The 11,243-nt window shown below is 43.5% G+C and overlaps 1 protein-coding gene across 2 annotated transcripts; it reads right to left on the minus strand.

Annotated features, from left to right (window-relative positions):
• Positions 1-2,268: 2,268 nt before the first annotated feature.
• Positions 2,269-10,168, minus strand: LOC125740312 (carbonic anhydrase-related protein-like). 2 transcript variants are annotated; one of them, XM_049011262.1, is made up of 8 exons: positions 9,324-10,168; positions 6,976-7,167; positions 6,751-6,902; positions 6,534-6,629; positions 6,111-6,173; positions 5,552-5,600; positions 5,202-5,314; positions 2,269-4,854 (listed from the first exon to the last, which is right to left on the minus strand). In XM_049011262.1, exons 1-8 carry the CDS (start codon positions 9,397-9,399, stop codon positions 4,720-4,722), a joined length of 876 nt encoding a protein of 291 aa, XP_048867219.1. In that variant the 5' UTR covers positions 9,400-10,168; the 3' UTR covers positions 2,269-4,719. The 2 variants fall into 2 exon arrangements, with proteins under 2 accessions (XP_048867219.1, XP_048867220.1); XM_049011263.1 differs by having other exon boundaries at positions 6,751-6,875; positions 9,324-10,165.
• Positions 10,169-11,243: the final 1,075 nt, after the last annotated feature.

Below are 11,243 nucleotides of genomic sequence, written 5' to 3' on the forward strand. Positions count from 1 at the left end.
CCGTCCAGTGCAGCACACACGTCAGGCCCCGCATCCTGGCCGATTCACTTCAGAGTGAAAGGTGACCATTTGCTGTCTGCGATGGGACTTACCCAGAGGTATGATATTATGCTTTCAGTCATGGACCTAAAGTTCTCTGATAGCAGCCGGACTTTTCCTCCGGGGCGTTTCTGTCGGACAACACTGGCTTTTACTGTATCTGTACTTTCGACTCGGAGGCAGAAAGACCAGGATTCACAAAAGACTGCAAATCTCTCTGAACAAAATCGTTCAAACTTTTGATGACCAGTCACTCCATTCCCATTACCTAAATGGCCAGGAATGCTTAGTCCTCTAAAAATCAGGTATAAACTCTAGTCCCCACTGAATTTTCTATCCCTCAATGATCAGGTATGAATTGGTTCTAATCTGGTCATGCCCTACCTGTCGTACTCTCTGAAAACCAGGTAAAAAATTCCTTTCCCCATAATGAGTTGCCCTTCCTGTCTGCTTTTCACAATCAGGGAAAAACTCCCAACTGCCATCAAATACTGTTACTCATTTAGAGTGCCCACAGAATGGAGGCACTTTATTCAATTTTACACAACAGAAATGTCAGCAAATTTCGATATTGAGGGCGGCAGGGGTAAAGCTTTAGCATTTGCAGGTCTTACCTTTTAAAAGCTAGGGACACATCTAAACAAGAAGACATGTCTATCTGTTTCGGATTAGCAGGAGTTTTCCCTAAAAAAAGACCGTCTTACGAGGAGGCCAGATACAGGCAGTGCAGGCAGGCTGCACAACTCAGCCTAATTAAGAACTGCCCGTCTCTTCGGTGCCATTCAGCGAGTCGGTGAGGCAGCCGCGCTTTGTGCTTGGGTTAGGAGGAGTGGCACCTTGCCATTCATATTCATAAATCCCTTCTGGGATAGAAGTTTTTTTTAAGAAGGATTATGATAGAGGATAGCAGAGGTGGGGGGGGGCAGCGAAACCTTAACCCCCTATTTTTTAGCGATCTAAAAACCATGCTCACAATCTATCTTTTTTTTTTTTAGATATCCCGTGTCGGCACTGCTGGTCGAACAACAGTTAGTCCACCACCAATCGTGATGCAGGAGCTCCTCGCGGAAAAAAAAAATTAAGATTCCGTTGAGGAGAAATCTTTAATGGAGGGGGGGGGGAGGACTTCGTCAGAAAAATCCGTGGTGCAACAAGGTTTGTTGCGGTTGCGTCAGTGCTGGGCCTCTACCGGGCCGTGGTGAGCATTTCCACGATCGGAGCTGGGTTACGGTGAATTTGATGCTTACCTTTGTCTGGGAAATTCCTCTTGTTGTTTCCATGAACGAACATGTGAAAAGAAGTATGTGGAAAATCTCTAACCTCACAGCAGTCTGCCTAGAAGCACGTTTTGCTCTATAATCACGAAAATATATTGTAATTCCAGTCCAATTTCCATATAAAAATATCAATTTTTCCATGCAAATTACATTGTTTATTTGTCTTTATGTTTTTTTATTTTTTATTAAAAAAAAAAAAAAAAAAAACAGAATTAACTCAGCGGAACTGTACTCATTTCTCAAGGACAATGTCCGCTAACAATATTTCTGATTAATTTATAGCAAAGCAGATATGTAACCATTGCAGTGATCCAGTGGGCAGCAATAATAGACCTGTCAGATGAGATGATCTGCCGGCGTTGACGCCTTTTTTTGCCGTTCATCAAAGGCCGGGCGTGATTAAACAATGGCTGCTTCACGGAGACTAATACGGTTCGCCTCCAGTTCACGTGTGCTCACAGTGCCACCTTCTGTCCATCAGGGAGACTTACATCGCTTGGCTTCAGCGTTAGACGGGTCACTTTCCATCCTTGATTTGACTTTGATACGAAAAGCAGAGGCGCACACGTGTTCTGCATGAAACAGCTATTTCCATCCATCCATTTTCCAAACTGCTTATCCTACTGGATCACGGGGGGTCCGGAGCCTATCCCGGAAGCAATGGGCACGAGGCAGGGAACAACCCAGGATGGGGGGTCAGCCCATTGCAGGGCACACTCACACACCAGTCACTCACACATGCACACCTATGGGCAATTTAGCAACTCCAATTAGCCTCAGCATGAGGCTCAGCATGTTTTTGGACTGTGGGGGGAAACCGGAGTACCCGGAGGAAACCCCACGACGACATGGGGAGAACATGCAAACTCCACACACATGTGACCCAGGCGGAGACTCGAAACCGGGTCCCAGAGGTGTGAGGCAACAGTGCTGACCACTGCACCACCATGCCGCCCCGAAACAGCTATTTGACAGACGTTTTTACCACAAGTCAGCCTGTAATTTTTCACCCTATATCTTGCCTTCCCAGCCTTTCTAAACAGAAGCCTTTTATCCTATTGTTCCACTCGAGAAAAAATCCATTCCTGATGCATACTTTGACACCCTGTTTTGCTTGTCACAAGGCTGAGAAGGTGGCAGTGAGGTGCAACTAGAACACAAACACCTCTTTATAGACACATTTTAAAGAAAAGGTTCATAGCTTACTGATCTGTATGACAGTTACTGATCACTGGAGAGACCAAAATATTACAGATAAATTAAAAGGCCGAGCAGTTAAGAGGATTGTCCATCCCCTACTCCCCCAGTCTGAAAAAAAACTGACCTAGCAGGTTCAGAGGAATAACTAGGTGCTCATTACTGTCAGGGTTTGTGGGCAAATTACTAAAAAAAGAGGGCAGGGAACAAAGGATGAATCCTCATGAAACATATCAAACACCAATTAAGGTGCAAACACATAGCAATGTTAATTTTTATTCAGTGTTATTTAGATGTCACCAGTTACAGGGTGGATGTTCTAACTTTCAATGTGTTCTTACTAAGCGATGATTTTATCAAACACCAAATGTTCCACCAGAAGCCAGTGCTGAGCTCACTGTTACAAGCCACTTGTCAGAGCTGAAATTCAGTCACAGATTTCACAGGTGGAGAACTGTATGGTTCACCATTATTTTCCTTTTTTTTTCACAATAATGTGCTGCTCCCTGCTGGTCAGTAAGCGGAAGTAAATTAACGGTCAAGGTTCCAAACCTCTTTTATGAGTATGCTCAAGGGAGTTTTACCTGCACAAAAATGTTCAGAGGGCAGAACAAAAAATGATTGGTTCTCAGCGACAACCAATCAGATTGCAGATGAAGTGGGTCCAAACAAGCAGGGGAGGCGGGACAAGAACATCTAATTGGTTGCTTGGACCCACCTCCTTTTCAATCTGATTGGTTATCTTTGTGAACCAATCACTTTTTGTTTAGGCCTCGGCACATTTTTGTGCAAGTGAAACTCCCACAAGCTATGAGATTGCAGACGCGGGGTAGACGAAGATGTGAATTGTGAACCACACCGGGGACAAAATCATCAAGAAAGTGAAACTGAAGGCAAAAACATATTTGTGTCCATGGTAGTTACAAATCCCTCCTGCTACGTCCTCACAGTTCATTCATACACGCTGCCTAAGAGTTAGCTACAGCACAGATATGGCCCTGGAAACATATTCTGTAAGTTGGCTTGCACTCCAGCTGAGCCCGTAAATAATTAACCTTAAGAAAGCTGTTGATTGGATTAATCACACAATTTACATTACGCTAATGTGTTTAGCCCTAGGAAATGCTGGCCTACCTCTTAGCACCAGTATTCAGGTTTCTGAAGGAAAGCAGGACTGTAAATAACCAAGCCCATGGGTGGGGAGGCTCTGTGGAATGCTCGGGTGTGGCCGGCGGTGGTGCAGATGGAGCAGGAGAGAGGAGGCTAAAGAAAACATCATCATTTTGGGCAGGAATGGAGCTACTGTGGACTATGGAGATGCAGTTACCGAGGGCACAAGGTCTAACTTGAACTTGCTTAGTTGAAGTTCTTTGGATGGTCAGTCAAAAAGTCAGAAACTGACCCGAACGTGGCAGAACAAAGTCCAGCATGGCCAACTGTATATCTCTTCCCTTTCTCTCTCTCTTCACTTTTTCTTGGGTTAAGTCACCCAAGGACCCCTCAGTGCTGGCAGGGTGCCCACTCACGTGCCCGTTGGACAGGAAATACCGTCCTACCATCTCTCCACAAGCACCCGGCCTGAATATAAGGCATTTTGGCTGCTCATTTTAAAAAGAAGCACACTAAACAATGCTTTCTCCTGTTGCTTGGAGACACTGTGGAGAGCAGGAGCCATGTGGATGGAAGGCCAAGCAACGTTCTGCCACGTTGCCAGCTTCCTAATGAAATGGGCACCGAGCAAGTTTACGGGTCCACTTTCCTTGGCAAATTAGGGAGACACCCACTGGGTAAACGCTCCTCTGTTTTCTGGTACCTTCTACATCAGTAGTGGGAGTAGTTTGTCAGTGTTTATATTATTTGTCGATCAGATGACTATTTTATGTCCAATTTTCTTAATTCTGCTTTATAACATGTTGAACTGGGTAGCCTTCATAAGAGCACTATTTTCAGTTTTGGCTCAGCTCCATGGAAACCAGTTGGAACAACTGGCCATTTTATGATGTAATAGAATACTCTGGGAATGACACATCAGTACTACTCTCCACACACGAAGGAAAATCCAGTGTCTTCTTTTGCGGTGGATCACTTCACGTGTATTTCCATCCTAACAGCAAAACCCGACACTGGAAGCAGCTGGGGCCAAGTTCTTACAGATGAATTGCTGTCTCGCCCCTGATTTTCTGTGGAGGTCTCACTGCCAAAGGCTCTAGCGGAAAGCAGCCCTGACAACCCGGTCACTAAGTGGCTGCGTTGGGCGAAAGTTGTCTCCTAGGAGACTGTCGCTGCCCTCGACAGGCTCCTCCCCCTTCCTGTGGGTCCGCAGACGCCGGAATTCATCCATCTATGAGGGAGAGGTCACCAAAGTCTCAGAGTTAATGCCGATAAACCTGTCTGGAGGCTCCGATCTGAAAGCAGGAGAACTGACAGGAGCTCTATCTGCATATGGCTTTGAGTGAACTTTTTCCTTCATATGGGTTTGAGTGAACCTCAACGTTCATATGGGTATACGTGAACCTCCATCTCCATTTGGATTTCTATGTACCTCGGTCTTCATACAGGTTTGAGTGAACCTCTACCTTCATATAGCTTTGAGTGAACCTCTACCTTCATATGGGTTGGAGTGAACCTCTACCTTCATATGGGTTGGAGTGAAACTCTACCTTCATATGGGTTTGAGTGAACCTCTACCTGTTGCTGGGAGACAGTGAGTGGGTAGCGATATAGTATCCAGGTGACATTCTCACTGCAAGGAGGCATGGTAAGAGAGCCCTCATAGACCCAGTAATCTCGAAGGAGAGGATCTGAGAAGGGACAAGCAGACAAGAGAAGGTTCAAGGGACAGTGACAGATCATGGATTAGAGAGACAGAAATAGGTCCTAAGTTAAAGGGACATACAGTAAAGAGGCCATTGATCCAGAAACCCAAACACAGAGAGACAGACAGTTCATGTGGGGAAAGAATTTTACAGGCTATTTAAGAAAAAGAAGGTCACCAAAACTGATCCGATGCTAAGCCTGGTTCACCAATGCTAACTTACCAGGGAGCAGCGTGTTAGGGTTGAAGAAGTGAATTGTCTTCGTCTTGCCCTGTTCAGATTAAACAAGGAAGCGTATGATTTAAACTGTAGACAAGGTCTTCGTCAGTGACAAGAAACTTCAGGAGATGATAAATTATTCAATGTATTGGCATCCTCCAGAAATCCACAGTGACAGGTGGCCTGAAACTGGAACCACAAGCAGATCAGAAAGCTTCAGTGGTGGAAACTGGGTCAGCTCTCAGGATGCCTACAGCTCGTCTGATTTCAGTTTTCTGAATCAGACACTCCATTTAACGAGCCTCATCTGGATATAAAATAACCATTTAAGTGTGAAGAAGCCATCCAGCGAGATGAATATTTATGAGCCTTAAAGGCACAACAGTGTGAGACAATCGAGCTTTTCGTGAATTCCTAAAAGTGCTCTTTGTTCCATCAGGTTTTCACAAAAAGGAACGTGATTCTTTTGTGAATTGGTCCCAGAATAATGAGTTTCTGAACCGCACCTCTGTGTCGCCCTCTCCTGGAGGATCAAGCAAGTGCGTCAGCCATTGTCACCCACCTTGTACTGCAGGTCCGGCAGGATGTCCGTGAGTGCTCTCAGACCCAAATGCTCTTGACCAATCTGGAAAGATGTCAAAATATGTCAAAGCAAACTAGAAGTACTGCTTTGTTTATTGCCATCACGGCAGATAGATTGGTCACATAGGTTTGTGAGATTGTATTAATTATATAACTGTCAGAGAAGCCTGTTTGGTCAGTCTGCGTGGTGGGCAGAGTTGGGTAATTCAACTCCAGGTCCAGAGCGTAATTGCAAACCAAAATTTTGTTTCGACCAACCAGCTGAGCATAATGAGTCACAGTCACAAAGTACTCAACTGGTTGGATGAAACAAAATCCCGGTCTGGAATTTTACTCTCTGGACCTGAATTACCCAACTCTGATGGTGGGTCACAGGATTCTGATTGTCAAGGGGAAAGAGTACCTTCACAAATAGAGCAATGATGACGATTCCCTGCCTCCTGCCCAAGGCCTCATCAATGTTGCTGTATACAGTCGAGTTCCAGTGAATCAGATGGAGCTGAAATACAGCAGAGATTAGGAAAGACACTGGACATTGGTTCTGGGAAAAATAATATTTTTAATTTTTAACAAGTGGGTCATGGAAATACCAACCATGTCCATTAGGGGGCGTAACTCACCTCCATAGGAAAGGCCTTGAAGTTAACAGTGTGCTCGGAGCCACGCTGGTTCTCCCTGCCCCAGTGAAAGCACACCTCATGCAGCTGAAACTCCTGCTGCCTGGGCAGGGGTCCCCCCGTCACCACTGGAGTAGTGGGAGTCAGAGTGTATCCTTACATTTCAGGTTTTACATATCACTTTATTTATAGCACAGCTGTCATACTGCTGAGCCATTTCGCTAGTACCTGACTTTGATTTCGGCAGGACATGCACGGTGCGTCCATCATTGATGACCTCACTGTCCCGACACACTGCGTAGCTGGGCTCCAGTTTGACCTCGAGCAGCACTGGGTCGTAGAGGGCCTCACGCGAGTTGAGGTTGATGGGGGACTGGTACTCGCCATTGGCCTGGGGAAACAGTAGACCCCACTCCACACCTGAAACCAGACCAAAAATGGTAGGGGGTCTGTGGTCAGTCTGCATTCTGGCAACAATGACACGTAGTTCAACATGTGGTCAGCAGTTGTAGAGAAAATCATTAGTATAAAGCCAAGGCCAGTGCAGGCAAGTTTTAGTTCATTTCGGACAGTTCCAAACCAAACACATATGCTATTGTGCATAAGTCTTAGGCAGTCAAAGAAAATATTTAAGGCTATTTATGTTGGCAGTAAGTGCGTATTTGCTCAAAAAAAAGCACAATTTAACATTAAAACAAATACATTAAGAAACACAAGAATAACTAAAAAGAATTTGTTCTGCTCTTTTCCGATGGCTAGATGAGCACCGCTTCAGTTCCCAAAGCTTTCCTCAGGGGCACCTCATCAGCTCTCTTAATTAATTAATATACTTAGTTAAATAACTCAATGAGGTATTGAATAGTGAAACAAGGTGGGATAGTGGTTGTGTCAAAAAATACATGGATGTATTGCTGCACTTACTGTGGTGACTTCAGGGGAAGGTTTGAAATGGCAAAGCAGGCACACTTTGACAGACATTATGTCATAGTTTTATGTCATTATGTCACCAGCATGAAGATCATTTAAACATCATTTTCTTTGAGTGCCTAAGACTTTTGCCCTGTACTGTACTGTATGTCAAACTCCAACCAATAAAACCGAAAGGAAAACTTCTGCAAATGAGTAGGATGAAGTAAAACTTATGAACTCCCCTGTTACAAACTGTTCGTCACTCTTATGTTCTTACCATGTTTACTGTGAATGTTTACTGTGAGATTGGGGAATCAGGACTGCTCATACTGTCATCTTCTGTTTTAAAACTGACAGTAGGTAGATGTGGAATGATAAATGATGCGGGGGTGGGGGGTGAGGAACAGACCATCTGTCCTCTAATACTCAGAAAGAACCTGCTGACCTATATTATAACATACTGCCCCGCCCCACCCATTCACCATAATGTTATCCCAGTCTCTGCCACGAAGATACATACACACCCATTGCAACATAACTGTTGGAATGCAGTCATGCAGGTCCTGCAATGAGTATAGCACAATACTGGACCATTCATCAAAAAGGAAAGCCTCCATCTGGAACCAGGGCGCGTAGAAAGTTGACATCTCTATCGCATTCTGCACTTTACATGCAAGATCAATGACGTTCACCAAGTAAAATATGAGTTCTGAACACCCATCCTTTCTACTTTCAAATGTTCGTCCACCAAGTCCATCGCAGGAAGCACGGGCTTTGAGGTAGGAAAATCCTTGGATGGTATGCCGATCCATCACAAGTACCCCCACTACTTCAATTCACTTAAACGGTTTGTCTTGGATCTGGTTGGAGGATACCAGCACAGCAAAGAAGGAACATGCAAACTGCACACACACACACAAACAGCAGGGTCATCATTCAAACCCCAAACCCTGGAGGAGTGAAGAAATATTGCATCCCCCATAGTCCCAAGAGAGTCCAGAATGGTTTAATTAAAATATCCAGCCCTCTTTGAGGGTTTCACTGTTAGCCGTTGAATTTACTATGGAAAAACTCATATACTAAGCAACCAAATAAACTAAAACCAGATGCTAATTGAGAGGTCTGTCAAGGTAAAATCACTCTACTGAAAACCAAGCCTCAATACGGTTTGCTAAAAATCTGTTAGAGTGAAAGTTAATACATATTCCCACAGCACTGTTTTATGTAATTAATGGTGAGATAACTGAACTGTCAGACTGTAAATCCAATAGACATAACTTCTTCCTTACTTAATAATGCTCCATCCTGGAAAGGTCAATTTTATGAGCTCAGTGAAACTCTACTGGAAGGTAGAAATCATATAACCCATGTTTTTTTTTCTGGGAAGATCGAATTTATTTAATTATCTAATCAAATTCCTATGGATCTTCTGTCATCTAGAAACTGGTTACCAAAATATGAAACACTTAATGCCAAATAAGCCCATGAAATTTAATTAACTTCTTGATGCGTGACCAAAAATTAGTTTGCTGAGGCCGAAATGAGGTTTTCATTTCTCTATAATGTCTAGTCTTAGATTCAGCCCAGAAGGTGAGACTCTTATTCCGTTTAAAAAATAGTTCTCAAGCGTCGTGATTACCAATAGCCGCTGTTAATCTTTGACTTACCTTGATCATAACCCCATTCTAAATTGCCTTTCTCAGGATTGTAACCACACTCTCCTGTAGTGTTGTAGTCTGCCATAGCAAATTTTCAGAACTCAGAAATTCCAGTTTTTCTCTTCTGTTGATCAGCAAACCAGAATTTCATCTGCAATGTTCTCTGATGACCTGAAGGTAATTTTCCAGCCTGTGAGTCTGGATTCACACTTGATAACCATGACACAATATGTTATTCAGATTCTTCTTGCTTTCCTTGCTAGTTCCTGTTTTTCTCTCCTTCTGCCTGTTTTTTTCTTCTCACTGTGCAGTAGAGGAACTGCGACAAGGCTAACTTGGCACGGATCTGTGTTGGGGGTGTAGAACACCCGCAGCCATAGTGGCCCAGTCTTCCACAGCATGCAGCAGCAGAGGAGGCCAAATGTCATCTTCTGCATGCACTACAACACCATCTCACTATAAGGGTCTCACCAGCCTAGAAGAGGCCATAGACAGCGACAGCACTGACATTTTGAAGGTGATGAAGTTTGCTGTGAAGTTGCTCTTGTAACATAAGCCAGAAGAGCAGCCAGCAAGACTGAAGCTGGAAATATTTATGAAAGATAACCACCAGTGCAGGCCCTCAAACTAAAACCATTTCTGTGAGGCATCATTGTACTCTAAAAAATGCTGGAGTTATGCTCAGGTGGATTAATTGGGGGAGCAAAGCTGCGGGGAAGAGGATTCATCTCAGGTTCGGTGCTATTTGAGCTACGGATATTTCTGCTGAGAAATCTCATTTGTATGCTTTTTCTGAACAATGAGCACAGTACACAGCCCTGAAATGCTTAACAGCAGCTCTTTCTGGAGTGGAGTGTTTGCTCCCCCTGTTGGTCGCGGAGGTCAATTACACGCATTTAAATTGAGATTTTCAATAAAAGCCTTATAACTGGTTTACAGAATCGCAATAAGCCGTGTGAGATAAATCATCTCAAAGGCAGTGTCTCTACAGGAGCCCACTCTTTCACCACAGATTTTCATCTTGAACTTGGACCCTTCAATGCATTCAAATATGACATCATCAACACACATGTTCTCAGATGACATGTCGCGGATCTGCGAAATAACATGTTATGGAATAACCAAGATTCAGTATTCTTCTCTGTTTTTTCTTCTTAATAAATTCGGCGTCTATAACGTCATATTTCAAAATACAACGACATGCTACCCGATTGCGACTGACAAGCGACGCACTTCACATCGTGCGACTTCCAGTTTGTTTTTATTCTTACATCTTAATTGAATATTTTTGCCAAGTACCTTTGCTCCGAATAATTCATCAGGCCTTTCGTTGAATGTGACAAATGACACAGTTGGTGGGCCACCTAGTGGCATATTTAATAATTGCATCCACACATCCGTTCTTGTATAAAATGTCGATAAAATCCTGCTTTTTTATTGATGTAGGGAAAAGCCGCCAAACGTTTCTTGCGTTAAAATTAAAATTGTGGAGAGACAGCGTAGATGTTCTGATTACTGCAGTTTTAAATAATTAAAACGATGTTGCTCATGCGGGACGAATACACAGTCCTTTAATTACATATTTTTTAATCATCAAAATTATATTCAATTAAACCATGCGGAGTGTATTGATTTATGGAAAAATATTAAAGGTTGTGAAAGATATATATTGTGTATTGCGTTCAATAAGCAGTTGCTAGGCTGCAAATTCAGGCAATATTTGTGCCACTTTAAGTGAAGTACCGCTCGTAAATCCTGCTGACGTTTCGATTTTAATGAAGATCAGCCTGTTACATATAATGAGAAAATGAATGCCATGGCTTCGTGTGAAGTACCATTCCATGGGTGACGGTACACTTACAAGGTTGTAGTTTCGATTCAAACGCGTGAGCATGTATATATGACATTGTGGAGGCCAAAGGTAAATGG

Source organism: Brienomyrus brachyistius, chromosome 4 (genome assembly GCF_023856365.1).
Source record: "Brienomyrus brachyistius isolate T26 chromosome 4, BBRACH_0.4, whole genome shotgun sequence".
In the NCBI taxonomy this organism is placed as follows: Eukaryota; Metazoa; Chordata; class Actinopteri; order Osteoglossiformes; family Mormyridae; genus Brienomyrus; species Brienomyrus brachyistius.